This window comes from Phaseolus vulgaris, chromosome 10 (assembly GCF_000499845.2).
Source record: "Phaseolus vulgaris cultivar G19833 chromosome 10, P. vulgaris v2.0, whole genome shotgun sequence".
In the NCBI taxonomy this organism is placed as follows: domain Eukaryota; kingdom Viridiplantae; phylum Streptophyta; class Magnoliopsida; order Fabales; family Fabaceae; genus Phaseolus; species Phaseolus vulgaris.
This window is the reverse complement of record NC_023750.2, coordinates 1,783,219-1,800,789: the sequence shown is the minus strand read 5'-3', so window position 1 is coordinate 1,800,789 and position 17,571 is coordinate 1,783,219. Positions and strand designations below refer to the sequence as shown.

The 17,571-nt window shown below is 31.1% G+C and overlaps 3 protein-coding genes across 3 annotated transcripts; 2 read left to right on the top strand and 1 right to left on the bottom strand.

Annotated features, from left to right (window-relative positions):
• The first annotated feature begins 4,738 nt into the window (after positions 1-4,738).
• On the top strand, positions 4,739-6,454 carry LOC137818257 (stemmadenine O-acetyltransferase-like). Its single transcript, XM_068621558.1, has 2 exons — positions 4,739-5,305; positions 5,534-6,454. Exons 1-2 carry the CDS (start codon positions 4,782-4,784, stop codon positions 6,306-6,308), a joined length of 1,299 nt encoding a protein of 432 aa, XP_068477659.1. The 5' UTR covers positions 4,739-4,781; the 3' UTR covers positions 6,309-6,454.
• A 2,436-nt stretch (positions 6,455-8,890) lies between these two features.
• LOC137819088 (secreted RxLR effector protein 161-like) lies at positions 8,891-9,502 on the top strand. The gene has a single exon (XM_068622828.1). It carries the CDS (start codon positions 8,891-8,893, stop codon positions 9,500-9,502), a length of 612 nt encoding a protein of 203 aa, XP_068478929.1.
• Positions 9,503-10,990: 1,488 nt separating this feature from the next.
• LOC137818256 (uncharacterized protein At4g13200, chloroplastic) lies at positions 10,991-17,571 on the bottom strand. Its single transcript, XM_068621557.1, has 3 exons — positions 17,197-17,571; positions 16,268-16,428; positions 10,991-11,422 (listed from the first exon to the last, which is right to left on the bottom strand). The coding sequence occupies exons 1-3, from the start codon at positions 17,387-17,389 to the stop codon at positions 11,183-11,185; spliced, it is 594 nt and encodes a 197-aa protein (XP_068477658.1). The 5' UTR covers positions 17,390-17,571; the 3' UTR covers positions 10,991-11,182.

Here is a 17,571-nt window from a genome sequence, read left to right as displayed (position 1 = left end):
TTTATATATATATATGAAGCTCAGACACACCTTTTAAATGTTGTATTCTTTGAATACTGATACGCGTATGACACTTATAAAACATGTAAAGTGTGCAATTTAAAGATTTTTTTTTATCTGTAATGTATATTTGAGAGGACTCTAACACAATACTAATAAGGAGAAATGCAACGATTTTCTAAAACTCATAAAATTGTAAAATTCTACTATAACTATAGCAATAGAAATAAATAATCACGTGAAAATGCTTTATTTATTTTTCCGTCACGTGAATTTATTAAAGTTGATTTGTCTTTAAATAAATTTGGACTAAATACATATATGATGTTTTTCTTCTTCTAAATAGATAATTATGTGGACTATCTTAATTTTAATACATATCTTTATCTTTAGAGTTATATTTCTCCACTAGTATATGTGAAAAATAGTTATACATGTAGCCGAAATCACTTTGCGCGTAGTTTAGGAATGTGGTGGAATTGATGATCGATGCTGTGACGTAAACCTAATTAATTAGATTGATGGGCTATGGTGGATTGAGTGAGGTATGCACATTTTGGTATTCACGCGGTGCCATTATTATTATTATTATTATTATTATTATTTATTATTATTATTATTATTTTATTATTATTATTATTTTATTATTATTATTATTATTATTATTATTATTATTATTATTATTATTATTATTATTATTATTATTATTATTATTATTATTATTATTATTTTATTATTATTATTATTATTATTATTATTATTATTATTATTATTATTATTATTATTATTTTATTATTATTATTATTATTATTATTATTATTATTATTATTATTATTATTATTATTATTATTTATTATTATTATTATTATTATTATTATTATTATTATTATTATTATTATTATTATTATTATTATTATTATTATTATTATTATTATTATTATTATTATTATTATTATTATTATTATTATTTATTATTATTATTATTATTATTATTATTTTATTATTATTATTATTATTATTATTATTATTATTATTATTATTATTATTATTATTATTATTATTATTATTATTATTATTTTATTATTATTATTATTATTATTATTATTATTATTATTATTATTTTATTATTATTATTATTATTATTATTATTATTATTATTATTATTATTATTATTATTATTATTATTATTATTATTATTATTATTATTATTATTATTATTTATTATTATTATTATTATTATTATTATTATTATTATTATTATTATTATTATTATTATTATTATTATTATTATTATTATTATTATTATTATTATTATTATTTTATTATTATTATTATTATTATTATTATTATTATTTTATTATTATTATTATTATTATTATTATTATTATTATTATTATTATTATTATTATTATTATTATTATTATTATTATTTTATTATTTTTATTATTATTATTATTATTTTATTATTATTATTATTTATTATATTATATTATTATTTATTATTATTATTATTATTTTATTATTTATTATTATTATTATTATTATTATTATTTATTATTATTATTATTATTATTATTATTATTATTATATTTTTATTATTATTATTATTATTATTATTTATTATTTTATTATTATTATATTATTATTATTATTATTATTATTATTATTTATTATTATTATTTTATTATTATTATTATTATTATTATTATTATTATTATTATTTTATTATTATTATTATTATTATTATTATTATTTTATTATTATTATTTATTATTATTATTATTATTTTTTTTTTTTTATTATTTTTTATTATTATTATTATTATTATTATTATTATTATTATTATTATTTATTATTATTATTTTATTATTATTATTATTATTATTATTTTATTATTATTATTTATTATTATTTTATTATTATTATTATTATTATTATTATTATTATTATTATTATTATTATTATATATGACTAACTCTCAAACAAGTCAATAGTTTTCTTGTAGCTAGTGCTCCTCATCTTATCTTCAATAACTTTTATCATTCCCCTCCCTTTTCTCATTTATCCTTATATATAAATAATTATGTTACAAATATGTTAACAAATTTTACTCCAACATATTAGGTCTCTTTTTAAGAAACGGGTAATGTGATAATTGAATTTAAATAATGTACAAGAAATAGAAAATTTAATCAGGTGATTAGATACTCAGATAGAAGAAAGTAGAATATCGTTTAATAGTAGTGTCATAGATCGTCTAGTGCAGACATTTATTAGACTGAATTGTTTTAAGTGGTTTTTTTTATTATTCTCTTAATCTAAATTTTATATATAAAGATTATGCTCTATGTTGTAGTAGACTATGTATAGAGTCTTCCAGAGTTAATAAAGTGTTTTTTTTTTCAATCTCATTCTTGTGTTTTTTTTTTGTTATTGTTGAGTGTATAGAGTCTTCTAGAGTTAATAAAGTTTTTTTTTTTCAATTTCATTCCTGTTTTTTTTTTATTATTGTGAACCAAACAATTAGCGATATATATGGGAATAAGAAAGAAAAAGTTCAGAAATGAAGTCATTCTCACTTGCTTTATAATTTTGCTTCATCATCATGTTTCATGTTAATTTTCGTTTACTATCACTTCACACTTAAATCCTTCTTTCATAAAATAAATTTAGTGCCGAATTATTTTCCTATTAATTCCATTTGGTGACAATCTTTTTACAAAATTAAGTTATTTTTTTATATTTGATTCATGTTATTTTAATCTAATTAATATATATATTTCGCTGAGAAGGAAATATGTAGAAAGTTTGAAATGTTCACGATAATACAGCCAGAGTTTTATCCATGTCGCTTTACACAAGTATGATTAAAGCAAAAGAGTATATAATTTCTAGTTCCTGAATTTGTAACAAATTCTATTTCAAATGGAAAAATGTATAAGTATTTTTTTGCGTGGAGTGAATCAATTAATGTACGTGGCTTACGATTAAATAAGTGGATCCTTTACATAAATAAATTCTTCCATGCTTAAAACCTCACGGAACATATATATATATATATGGATGGAATAAAGTGATTTTTGTTCTTCTCTGGAATCTGATATGATCTTATAGCTACTATTTACAAGATTAACTAATCTCTTCTAAGTGAAGTGAAATGTCTTTTAGGTTAAGATGTCATTTTCTCTTACTTCTTGTTGGTGCATGAAAGTGTTCAATAGATGGAGATTCATAAAGTAATGGATGAATAATAGAAAATTAGTGGATTGTACGCATTAAAGTGTTGCTTATTATTTTATTTTTTTTGTTAATTTTAAGAATAATGAATTTAATTAATAATGTTTCTTCAATAGTTTATTGAGAAAATATAGTTGAACTTAACTTGAAGTTATACACAATTTCTTCTATTTTAAATACATGCTTCTATTTAGATAAACATAATTGAAATTATATTTTATTGACCAAATTTTAAACTTTATTTGTTAAAAGAATTCCAAGAACTAACTACTTTTCAAAACCATGAATAAATTTAAGATAATGATGACGGCAAAAGGATTATAAACTCAACACATGCATGTAAGATTAGATAGTAAAAACAAATAATAGACTAGGAATTGAGAGTAAACAATTTTGATGAAGTAACTAACAATAAACAACTTTCATCCAAGGATCAATCATTAGATAACCTAAGTCAAATAGAATAGAAACAATAATTTCTTGAAAACTTGGTTAGGCTTACAAGAATTCAAATGAATGTCTTAAAATGTACGGAGAGTCAAAGATAAATTTCAATACTCGACTTCTTAATTTGTTTATTAGTTGGTTTTGGATGTTTGTGTTACGAAGATTCAGTCATAGATTATTTTATAGTAAAAGATTAGAAACATGTTTTGATGATAACAAAAATTTATAATGATAAGAACAGTCGAAACTAAAAACAAAACAATCTTATGAGCAAAAGAATGCATCAGATGCACAAGATAATATCACAGATAGTGTTAGACAATGGTCATACTGCAACGGAACTCAATGGACCAAACGTTATACTCTAAGACAAAGGCTAACACATAAATAGTCAAAATTAAATGTGTCACACTCTAAGACAAAGCTCAAAGTTGCGAATCATTTTTTAGCCGTTGAGGAGCTTCAACTAATATGGAGGTCTTTCTTTTATCTGATAAACTTGAACATAGATGATGCATTAAATATGTTTCATTCATGAATTAAATGGTTTTTCCTTCTTCAAACAATAGTAGTACATATTTGTCCTTAATTAGAGTCTCTTTACTCGAAATAATGTAAATGATATAATCGGTACAAAACATTTTTTATCAGAAAAAAAAATGAGATCTCCTGAACTTCCTGAAGCTTCTAGTTAAGCCTCTCCTAAAAGTTTCTTGGATTTTTTGGACTTATTTCTTCCTTTCTATAGCTTTTGTCATTTCTGTTGTAACTACTCTTTCTTGTATGTGTATTCTTGAATCCATGATCACATCAAACTTGAAAGTTCCTTGACTAGACGCGTCCTTAATGTTTAGAGTTGACTCCTGATAACTCTCAGATAAATAGTGCCATCATATCACAACTAACATGATTATTTTTATTAGGTGTTTCATAGATAGATGTAGGAAAATTGAAGGGGTCCACCTAAAATTTTCTTAAAAATATTATTTATATTTTACATATTCAGATGATCAAGGCAAGAATTTTCTCTATATAAAGGCAAGAATTAATAGCATAGTCTTATTATACATACATAGCAATAGCTTGTTTTGTGAGATATGGAAGTGAAAGTTGAGATTGTATCTAAGGAGAGAGTAAAGGCATCATCTCCACCACCCAATAAGCTTAAACACTTCAAACTCTCCCTTCTGGACCAATTGGCTCCTCCATTTTACGTCCCTGTTCTTCTCTTTTACTCTGCTTCCGATGCCACAGACATCACAACAATATCTCACAACTTGAAGGCTTCTTTATCACAACTCCTCACTCTCTATTACCCCTTTTGCGGAACCCTCAGAGACAACTCAACCGTTGAGTGCAACCATGAGGGCGTTCTTTTCACCCACTCTACACTCCCCATTCATCTCTCAACCATCCTCAAAAACCCTCACCTGCACCGCATCAACCAACTTTTCCCATTGGATCCCTACAACCCTGCCAGGGATACTCTCTTAGAGACCATGGTTGTTCAGTTGAACCAGTTCAGCTGTGGGGGTGTTGCACTTGCCGTCTGCTTCTCCCACAAGATCGCTGACGCTTCCTCTGCAGCATCCTTCCTCACCGCTTGGGCTGCAACCTCAAGGTATTTACATTGGAGAATTCTATATTCACACCAGTATTAGTGCAGCTTAAATACACTTTAACCGTAATGGAAGGTAATTAACCCTATGCTAACCAATTGTGAATATATTTTTTAGAACAAAACCGGTGATCAAACTCCAAACCAGACAATATTATTTGGATTTGAAGTTGGAAGAAGAACTTTTCTAGTATCTTTTAATGTTTATGTGATTAAATTGAACTTTTGCAGAAAGGAAGAGAACATATTGATAGCACCTCAAATGGAAGAAGGGGCACTGGTTTTTCCGCCGAGGAAGATAGAAATGGACATTACTCGTGGCATGGTGGGCCACAAAGACATAGTGACAAAGAGGTTCATGTTCAACAGGACCAACATATCCAGACTGAAGCAAAAAGTGGGGAGCTTAGAGTTCTTCCCCACTAGTGTTGAAGCCGTGACAGCACTCATATGGAAATCATCACTGGAAGCGGCGAAAGCAAGTTCAGAGGAAGGAAAGTTTCCGGCGTCTATGGTATCCCACGCGGTCAACATTCGCAGCAGAATGGCCTCAACTCTGGGGAAGCACTCGATGGGAAATCTGTGGCAACAAGCAGTGTCTCCGTTGGTGGAGGTGGAAGGAGAAGTGGGGTTGCGTGATTTGGGTGAGAGAGTGAGGGAAACGATAAGAAAAGTTGATGGAAATTATGTGAGTAAGCTTCAGGGTGATGAGTTTTATGAGGTGATTGAGGGTTTGAAGGAAGCAAGAAGAATGGCGTCAGAAAAGGGTGTTCCATGTTATAGCTTTAGCAGTTGGGTGAGATTTGGGTTGTATGAGACGGATTTTGGATGGGGAAAACCAAGTTACGTGCGCACCATTGGAGTGCCTATAAAAAACGTGGTAATTTTGATGCCTACAAAGGTTGGAGATGGCATAGAAGCATGGATAACCTTGACTACGAATGACATGTTACATTTTCAGCAAAATCCAGAACTTCTCCACTTTCTATCCTTTGATTCTCCATGAGTTAAATAAGGTGTTCTAGAAAAATATTAGTTTCACAGCTATAGGTAAACACATAAGTTATTTCACATCCAAGTAAAAAGTTATTTACATTTTAGCTGTTCGTATTTTGAATTGTAAAAGGTTAAATAAAGTTGAGGTTACCACTACACTGTTTTTTTTAAGTTTAAAATAAGTTTTTGTGAATAATCGTATTATTAGAAATATTTAAAAGAGTTGTTCAATCTTAAAATGTTAATGGGTTTCATATTTAAAAATTGTTCTGGAAAGTTTATTAGTTTAATATCAATTAAGAATAGATAAAAAAAAAATTAAATGTATTTTATTTTTAATTTTTTAAAAAATAAAATTGTAACAAAATTTTAAATTTTAAACCGGATAATACCAATTTGAGATCAAAACAAAAATAAATGCAGCTGATTTTGGAGCTTTAACAAATAAAAAAATATTTTTAAATTGTTGTTCCTGCTAGGGAGATGGACCTAGAGAACTGTTGAAGTCTTCTTCTCCTTCCTTCGGTCGGTCAGATGACTGGGTAGTGAACTGAGGTTCTCTTCGTCCTCCTGCTTCTCCTTCGGCCCTCGGCCTCGGCTGAACACCGGATGGTGGGGGTACCTGCGAAGGCACTCCGACGCTCAAGTCAGTAAAGCGGGTGGTCAGCTCTCAAAGTGATAAATGACATACCTTACTCCTTGGGATGCGTACTATTTATATTATTCTAGTGGGCCTACCTTGTTGGGCCCATTTATCGAGGTGGACACCTCTTAGGTTTGCATTACCTAATTCTTAATGATAGATTAGCTTCACTGATCTTGGTTTGAGCGTTAACTGTAATAGGGGTCGGTCATCGGCCAAATCATCATGGCATGGGTCGGCCATCGGCCATGTTCCAGTGGTCTCGATCGTCTCGGCCAAGTCTTCTAAGGTCTCGGCCTCTCGGTCGACTCGGCCTCTCGGCCATGTCTTCTAAGGTCTCGGCCCCTCGGGCAAGTCTTCTAAGGTCTCGGCCTCTCGGCCAAGTCTTCTAAGGTCTCGGCCTCTCGGCCAAGTCTTCTCAGGTCTCGGCATCTCGGCCATACCGGTACAATTGTAAACTTGTAAAATTTTCGAAATCTAAAATTCGAAATACTATTATATTTCAAATTTTAAAGTTTAAAATATATTTTAAAATTTAGAAAATGCTTTTTAAATTAAAAAAAATTAAAAACATAATTATATTATAAATTCTAAAATTTAGAATGTATTCGAATTTTAAAGTTTGCAAATTTGAAATAAAAAGAGAGAAAAAGATGTCAATGAAAAAAGAAAAAAAAAAGTGCTATTTTACGTCTTTTATCCTTACCTATCAAATTTGATAAAATTGTCTATCCAAATTTATCCTTAAATAAATGAAGGTTGTCGGTTTGGAGTTTTAGCCAAATTTATCCTTACCTATCAAATTTGATAAAAATAGCATAACATTAAATGAAATTGAAAACATAGCATATAACATTAAATGAAATTGAAAATATCAAGAAGTTGTGGGAATATTTATGTTTTTACATTTACAGTGGTTTAAGTTTTTTTAATTTACCTAAACGACCATATTCTTAAAAAATTACAAAAATTAAAAAATTGTATTTGAGAAATATCACTTTAAAATAAATTTTACTTTTACATTAAAATAAAAGTTATGTTTTGAAAATTTTGACTTTTATATAATTTTATTTTTAGATGAGTTTAATATTATATACATAATTTTTTTGTTTTTAATTTTTTTATAAAAGTCTTGTTTTAATGTATGACTTTTTTAAATCTAAAAATCATAGAATACTGCAAACCTGATTCATACCCAACAGTGCATGTTTCGAGGATGATGTGTTAAGCAGCACATCACCGTTATTGCTCGTAATATTCCATGATTTTTGGATTTGAAAAAAAAACAAGATTGCGTCTTCTAAAAACTAAAATTAAAAATTAAAAAACAAAAATAACATATATAACATTTAACTTCTCTACAAATAAAAAAAAATAGAAAATAGAATTCGTGTTTCTAAATGTACTGGTTGGAACCGGACGATCAACATATCTAAAATATCAGAAAAAGATGAACGAGTCTAAGTAGCAGAAATACTAGGTAATATGTTTTTAGTCATGATTCAAACTCTAATCTGGCCTAATAATAATTAGTCCACAATAAATATATAAATAGTCACAATTTTTTAGAAAAAATGTACGTCATTATTACACATTAATTGCCTTAAGAAATCTCTTTACGGACTCAAACAAGTAGGTAGACAATGGTATGCTAAACTCTCAAGCTTTCTACTTTCACATAATTACAAATTTCCACTGCTGACCATTCTTTATTTCTGAAACATGATGGCAAACACACCACGGCACTGCTGGTCTATGTGGATGACATCGTTCTCATTGGGACTAATCCTATGGAGATTTCTACCATCACCAGTTTGTTACACAATTTTTTCCATATTAAAAATCTTGGTGATTTAACTTATTTTCTTGGTATTGAAGTGGCTCGTAATACCACTGGCATTCACTTGAGCCAATGAAAGTACATTTTGGACCTGCTCAAAGATGTTGGCATGCTGGGATGCGCTTCTGCTCCCACACCAATGCTTCACAATACTAAACTCTCAGCCACAAAAGGCATTCCCCTTGGAGATGCAGAATCCACTGCTTACAGACGACTGATAGAACGTCTCATTTATCTTACCAACACCCGGTCTGACATCTCCTTCTCAGTAAATCACCTCAGTCAATTCGTCTCACACCCAACCAATGAGCATCACCAGGCAACAATGCACATTCTTCGCTACCTTAAAAGAACTTCGAGCACAGGTATATTCTTACACAATAAATCTCTCATTCAATTAAAGGCATATAGTGATTCTGATTGGGCTACATGCCCTGAAACTCGCAAATCCATAACTGGTTTTTCTGTATATTTGGGGGAGTCTCTTATATCTTGGAAGTCCAAGAAGCAACAAACTATATCCAGAAGTTCATCCGAGGCAAAATACCGTGCCCTTGCTATAACCACTTGTGAGATTCAATGGATAACATACATGTTGCATGATTTACACATACATGTTGTCAGGGAGAAATTCAACACACGCCTTTTCAAACTTCTCCCTATTCCTTCCTCATTACAAGCTGCAGACTTCTTCACCAAGCCTTACTACTTCTCAATTTAACATTTTGTTTTCCAAGCTAGGAATGAAAGATATTTATTCCTAGCTTGAGGGGGGCTGTCAAAACTGGGCTTTTGGGGTTTTTGGGCTCTGTTGGACTTTTTTCCCTTTCCAGTTTTACTTTTATGTTTATGCTGTTTGCACCCTTGTATTTAAGATCCCTTTTAGGGTTTTCTTGCACTTATGTGGTTTTACTACTCAATAATATTTTTGTTCAGTTCTCTCATCTTCCATGTTCGTTTTCTTCTCTTACGATTCTGTTCTTCATCAAAGATTCAACATCCTTTATTGCTTCTGTAAATATTACATAGCCTTGCTGGTTTTTCTAAGACACTCCAACACCAACGCACTCAATGTACACCATAATCAATTTATTTTCGTAAGATTAAAATTGAAATTTTGAAACTTAAGGGAATGCAGCTTGAAATCATGGGTTTGCAGGAAGAAAATTCATAATGTCCCTGTTATTTTCGTGTTATTTTTAATTATAATCTCCGAAAGATGAATGACATTAAAATTATGTTTCTCAGGCATAACTTCTGGAACCTTTCATCCAAGACATTTTTTTAATTTCAGATTGGGTAGTATTTTTAAAGTGTGGAATATGGATTTGAACATAACACTGAATCAAAATAATCCAACAGCTGCAAATCGTGATGAATGAAGTGAATATGAATGCCAACGAAATCATAGAATTTGGACAGTTCATGAATCTCATGGTCAGAAAAATGAAGGTGCATGTGGATCAAGTTGAATTTAATTTGTTCATAAACGAGAACAATGCAGAAAAAATGCATGCATGTGTTGGATGGATGGATCTAGAAGCAACGTGAAGCAGAAGAGCAATTGAAAGAAACTGCTCTATAGAAACTTTACCAAACTAATGAAGAATGGTTTATGATGAATATGACAGAATTTGAAAATTTCTTCAAATAGCAAAAACAGAAAATAACAGTGTCTATCTTCACCCATCAAGAAAAATACAGAGGCTTGCCAAAAGGATTCAATATGTATGAAACATGCAAAAAAACAGTAATGTGAACTCTTGCGTTTTCATCTTCTATAGAAATGGACAAGGATAAACATGATGAGGCAAGTGAATAACTCTACAAGTAACAAGCTTCTCTACTTGAGGCTCATAAAACTAATACTGCTTTCTTATCCACGTTTCCAAGCTTTAGATATTTTGGTTTAAAACATTGAACCTTCGGTTTAGTAGAGACTTTTGTCATGCAGATCATGTTAGAAAATACTAACAAATGTTGAAAATTTCACAAAAACCTTGGTATCTAAGAAAATGAGAGCTCTATAGCTCTATCATTAGTTAAGGTCGAAGTGCACGTCCACAACAAATATTAGATAGAAGACTATCATTGGTATATGGTAATATTCCAACATTTTTAAGCTTGGTCACTAGAATAGTCATGGTAAGTGTCAATGATATCTCAAAAAACACAGTTAAATAAATTGTTACAAAGAGGAACAGACAAGGACAATCCAATTGAGAATTTGATATTATTCTCTTCTGAAAAAAAAAATATATCCAGAAGAAAAAGATGGAATAATGAAAAAGTTATTATGCATCTACAAACATGATACTATATTTCAATTGGAGAAAATAAAAGATGAAGCAAATTCAGTATAAATCAGTCAAAAGTTGAGGGCCAAATACACAAGGATGGATCATTCACCACTTATTGAACTAATACTAGGCGTCTCCTCACCGGCAGATTCAGAATCTGTTTCGGGTGCATCAGTAGACTGAACAGAAGTGAGTGGATCTATTGCAGAATTTGAAGTTTTGAAATTGCCTGAATCTGTGACTTTTGTCTCAACTGCAGACTTTGAAATGAGTCCTCGTGCCTCCATAGCTTCACGTGCTGCTTTTTCCTTTGCTCTTTTGGCTCTTTCCAACACATCTTCCTGCATCAGCATTATTATTTTCTAACAGCTAACAGACAGGTATATAATCTACATGGAAAGTGGTAGAAGCTAGAAAGTGGAATGCAAAGGCATTGATCAACTTCAAAATATAAAATCTATGTGTGAGAAGCTAGATAATGCAGGTACTTTATCTATATTAAAAAGGCAGAATCAATACAACAAATAGAGATTTAATATCCTCTAATAATAAAGATATGATACGACAATAAATTAAAATATTCCTGATAATACATATATAATCTAAATATTCTTGATTACAAAAGATCTACACCTTATTTTGTATAATTGTAACACTCCCTTAGTTGGAGCATAATACATATATAATCTAAATATTCTTGATAATAAAGGATCTACATCTTATTTCTATAATTGTAACACTCTCCCTTAGTTGGAGCTTATGATATGATCGATCCTTCGTTCTCTTATCAACTTGGTGTTGGGCAACTATTCACTATAATTGACAAATCTAGCGGTGATGTCTTTAGACTTCAGTTTTTCTCTTATGGAATGCCAATCTACCTCAATATGTTTGGTCCTCTCATAAGAGACAAAATTACAAGCAAAGGGCAATGATTTCTAGTTGTCACATACAAGGCGCATTTGGGATTTTTCTTCAAAATTAAGCTCTATGAGGAATTTCTTTAACCATATAAGCTCACAAGTAACTAACTTCATTGCCCTTTATTTGCTCCTACACTTAAGCTTGACACAACATTTTCTTTCTTACTTTTCCACAATATTAAGTTACTTACAACAAGGACAAAATACCCTGAAGTGGAACACCGCTTGATGACCCTGGTCAGTCAACATCAAAATATCCAATTTCCCTATCCTCTACGAGTGAGGCCTTTTTCTAGGGGCATTCTTAATATAATTTAGGATCCACAAGACTGCATCCCAGTGATCTTGAAAAGGAGAGTTCAAAATTAACTTAATACACTCACTCCAAATGCAATGTTAGATGAGTCATAATAAGGTAATTTAGCTTACCAACTCATCGTCCATATCTCTCAAGGTCATAATATGGTTCTCCTTGGTCAAGTACAAGCTTGACACTCGGATCCACAAACTTACCATTTAAAATCTTGGTTTCTTCTTAAATGTCTAGAGCACATTTCTCTAAGATATGACCAAACCATCCTTGAATTGTGCAACTTCTATACCAAGGAAATAATACATCAAGTGTCCAAGATCTTGTCTAGAATTGTTGAGCAAAATATTGTTTTAGTTGGACAACATACAATTAGGTGGATAAATCCTTGGGACAATGATGGTAAAATAGAGAATGATCAAAATCACTATGTATCATTCGAAATTGTTGGTTGACAGTCTGAAACTGCCTAAACCATGCTCACGATGATTGCTTAAGGCCGTATAGGGACCTATGAAGATGTCATACATATCAAATGACTGCTCCTGAATAACAAATATACTAGACTTCCTCCTCAAGATTACTGCATAGAAGTTGTAATAGAGTCCAGTGACAAGTAGCTATAATAGAGAAAAGAAGACAGATAAATGTCATCTTGGTAACAAAAGTGAAAGTTTTAATGTAATTTTGTACATGATTTGTGTGCACCCTTTGGTAGCCATGCGAAATTTATAATGATCAATTTTACCATCAAGACCTATTTTAAGTGTATAAACACCAACATCCGTGATCAGGGAGATAGTCTCGAGGAAGGATCAGGCATGGCCTACACTATATCATTATGTATCGAAGATAGGTCTCACGCAGGATTGTCAATAAGTAAAGAGCAGCATTGATATACCTAAAGAGGGGCTAGAGAAGCATCCCAAGTCAAAGAAGATTGACAGTTCACTAGAAGGAATGGGTGTATAGTATGGGACAGGCTCAAAGAAAAAGACACCAGAAGAAAAACATCAATACCCTTTTTTGAGAATGATGATATCCCTAGAAAACACATTTGAATGACTGAAGAGATAGTTTATTTCAACCAGGCATGAGACTGTGTACAAAACATGTCATACTAAAAACACATGGAGGAAGACTGTTTAGAGGAGAATGAGGAAAAAAGACAAAGGGTGGTACACCTTATCATTAAAGAGTTATGATGATTTCTAGTTAATGAGATAGCATGTTATTACAAGTTTACAACACTATTCCCCCAAAAACGACGAGGAAGATGATGGTGAAAAAGAAGTATCCAAATAGTTTTAATAGGATGTTTGCCTTTGAGTTTAATTACTCCATTTTGTTGAGTAAGAAGACATGAAGTTTAACAAAGAATACCATTGGTATAGACCTCACCCCCAAATTGATGTACACATCTCATGGGGACAAAAACTAGGTTTGAGTTAGGGGTAGAGAGTGGATTTAATAACACTATGTAGTTGAGCATCAATCTTCATCCATTGTTCACATTCTTTTTTAGGAACAGATTTGGCAAACGATACGGAATTTGAAGCCTAACCCACTTGACCATAACTCGATTTCTGAAGCCCAAGTTGATTAGTTAAACCAGTCTATCTTCTCAATATGAACGATATACCTAGAAAATATGAGATTCTGTTTTGGATGCTGATTAGGTGCTAGAAGACATTGTTGAAATTTGGGAAAAGAATAATAATAATAATAATATAATCATAGGACAGAGAAACACATATCGAACCACTAAACAAAGTTCAGTGGAGCCACAATCACCAGGTTGTGTTTTGGATGGACAAGGCATACACAACAATGGGTGGCCAGAAGGCAGTCACCGCTGCACATGATCCTACACATTAGCAAGGGTGGCAGATCTACATTCAAAAAGGACATGTGTGAGGGTGGGTGCATGAGTGACTTTCCGATTAACACTTGGACAAATGTGTAGATTAGTGTCTGTCCTAACCTAGCGGTCGCTATAAAAGTTATCAGAAGTGTCGCCGAACATAGTGAACTAGGGTCTGCATAAAATAAATCTTCCCAGATACAATGGATCCACTGGGCCAGCACAGTTTTCAAGAGGTTTTGGTACCATGTTAAACTATAGGAAAGTGAAAGACATTGATATTCAACCGTGTTTCTGAGACAATACGAGTGCTTTATTTCTATTGAGTAAAATGAATCAATACAAAAATAGAGAAGATTTGATATCCTCTAATGATAAAAATATGATAATGGGATTAAATAAAAACATTCCTAATAATATACATATAATCTACTTATTCCTGATTATAAAGGATTTGTGCCTTATTTCTATAATTATAACAATTTACAAACCCTCCTACAACATCCCTTCCCGTGCAAGGTGACATTTCTATTATTCCTCCCCTGCCTTTCTTCTCTCTCTTTTCATCATCAGATGCCACATGTCCCTCCCTGTTCTCATCTCATTTCAATCCTCACTCTTGGAGTCTGTTAACCCAACTCACTACTCATTCATCTCCCTTCTTCCTTCTCTGTTCATACCTCTTATTTATGGGCCTGTCATACTTTAATTACAAACGGATACCTTCTGACCAGTTTCAATATGATCAAAGGTCAGAGATTAAAGATTTACAATATACATGAATCTCTTCTCTACGCCTCATGCCCCAAGAGAATTGTGACTTGTTTGATTCTCTTCTCATTTTCTTTGTTAAAAAATAATTTCTAAAACAACTCTACAATACTTCATCAATTTCCCACCCAAAATCTATTAATTTTTTAAAATTGTTTACAGAGTTTTTATAAAAAAATAAGAAAACAACTGGTAATGTTTTTTGCTTCAACTTCTCTGCTCAGGTGCACAGGAGACCAAATTTAAGAAACCCAAAATGTGTTCTAGGAAAAAACACTTCCATATGTGCTCAGGAGACAAATATTCCAAAACAGAAATTTGATTTTGAAAATAGTAAACTCTCCCTCATAATTTCCACTATAAAACCAAAGACTCCTCTATTTCCTTTGTATTATTTGCGTCTTCTCCTCTCCTTACAGAAACTGCCTGAAATTACAACCAATAGAGATTGACCCTTGTTTAAAACCAAAGACTCCTCTATGTTCTTTCCTTTGTATTATTTGTGCCTTCTCCTCTTCTTTCTCAAACTGCCTAAAATTACAACCAATAGAGATTGACCCTTGTTTACGTGGAGTTTACAATCTTAAACATTGTTGCACTTGGAGAAAGGAAAAGAACAGCCTTTCTTGTCCTATTTTATTTAGTTATTCTGTCTTCTTTGTGTTAATTTTTAGAGAATGTAGCAGTGTTGCACATTCTTGGTCTAGAAAGAATACAACATTCTAGTTATTCTATATCACAATGTTTATCAGCATCCCAATTGTTTGGCACTTTCATTTTCCAACTCATCTTCTCAACTCTTCATCAGCATGACTCTAATTCTATAGCTCAACAATATGTCTTCATGTACATAACTATCCTGCTCGGTAAGTAACTTAATCCTGACAGCCCGAAACACCTTGGAGTACAAAAGTGATGACAGACTAAATAAAAAAAATGTATTTTGGTAACAAGTGGAATCTGAAATAAGTTTATTGGGACAATTGACAGTCCTCATTACCTATAATATCATTTTCAAATTGGAAATACAATAACAAACGTTTTCCTGTACTGGAAAATTAAGGTCCAATGAAAGGGCTGAACTATACTCTAAAAGTTTAGTTACAATCAAACATTAATTGTCAGAGCATCCAAAATGTAGAGAGTGCTGGATCATGTTACCACATAAAATCTTTAAGCAGATTATCACTTTCCAATTAATAGACTTACATACAAAATAATAGGAAAGTATTACAATTTACGTTGTCATGAGGTAAACACGATACAGCATATTACATAAATCCAGCACAAGATAATGCCAGTTTAAACAGCTCCATACCTGAAAGTCCTGCACTTGCTTTTGTTGTTCAGCTTGCAATCTACCGACGGTGCTCAAAATCTCACCAACTGTGGATTCAATGCGCTCATTTAGAGCTTCAGCTACTGCTTTTCCCAAGAAAAATGCATCCAGGATACTTCTGTTGCTGCTATCACTGTCACCTGCATAATTCAGTCATTTATTAGCTGGAGAAAGAAAACATAATAAAACACCTAACAGATAGAGAATTTTAAGTGAACTATTTACCAGTATGTAAACATAAACTACAAATTTGAAAAAGTAAATCCTTGAGAATGGATTATCATTAACCCAATATACTATGTGAAACATTACTATTAGTCTAAGGGTCTGTCTGATTCCTATTCTTCAAAATTGTTTTCTATTTTCTAAAATAAAAACTCAAACAAAAAAGTATATTTTGAAAACTGTTTTCAAAAGGAATGCGTTTTTCTAAGTTTTAAAATAAAAAAAACCAAAACATCTTGCTGATTTTGGTTTCTACTTTCAGTTTTCTGATACTCGTTTCTCCTAAAAGTATTGCATCTTCTTACCCGTCTCTTACTATCCACAAAATAGTTTTTGAAAACAGCCTTACGAAAAAATTTATAAAATCTAAAAGGCAAAAAGACAACCAGACACCCTAAATAATGGACATTCTTGTAATTCCTAAGTCCCCACGAATCCAATCCTCAATTCTTAAATGCCTTCAGCATGTGTGAAATCAAAACGAATAAAAAGAAAAGAAAAAACATAATACTGTAACAACATAAGCTACTAGAAACAGCAGAAAGGGTGAATTTTGTTTCAAACAGCAGCAACCCATGAAAACAAAACTTGATATTAAAAAAATAAAAACCCTCTTCACATCATTGAAGAACACATCAGCAACATCACTAGCAGTACAAGAGCGAGAAAGAACAATAATGTACCAGAGCCAGGGCCGCCGGGCAAGATGCTACAGTTGCAGCGAAGTGCAGTGTTTTGAGAACCCCTTTTGCGGGGAAGTTCAATGTGCGAGGATTTGGAAGACGAGGGAACAGAAAAATTGGAAAATAAGGGACAAAAAGAAACATAGGTTTTGGACAACGTTGTAAACGCTGAAGGTGAAAGTACAGTGTTCATCTCTCTCTCTTGCTGTGCCTCTAACCCCACAAGTTGGATTTGTCTAAAAGATCTGAACTGAACTTTCTAAAGGGATCTTATGAAACTGAAAACATTTAATTATGGAAAATTATTCATATTTCGATTCTTCCTGCACTTTCACTTTCACGGGCTACTGCACATGCTTGGATGGTAAAACTCGC

Bases quoted from the DNA above. Each gene is read 5' to 3' on its own strand.
- LOC137818256 (XM_068621557.1), bottom strand. From the start codon at position 17,389: ATGAACACTGTACTTTCACCTTCAGCGTTTACAACGTTGTCCAAAACC. The intron at 16,429-17,196 runs GTACATTATTGT...TGAATTATGCAG, and splicing joins GCCCGGCGGCCCTGGCTCTG to GTGACAGTGATAGCAGCAAC. The intron at 11,423-16,267 runs GTATGGAGCTGT...ATGCTGATGCAG, and splicing joins AGCAAGTGCAGGACTTTCAG to GAAGATGTGTTGGAAAGAGC.
- LOC137818257 (XM_068621558.1), top strand. From the start codon at position 4,782: ATGGAAGTGAAAGTTGAGATTGTATCTAAGGAGAGAGTAAAGGCATCA. The intron at 5,306-5,533 runs GTATTTACATTG...GAACTTTTGCAG, and splicing joins GCTTGGGCTGCAACCTCAAG to AAAGGAAGAGAACATATTGA.
- LOC137819088 (XM_068622828.1), top strand. From the start codon at position 8,891: ATGCTGGGATGCGCTTCTGCTCCCACACCAATGCTTCACAATACTAAA.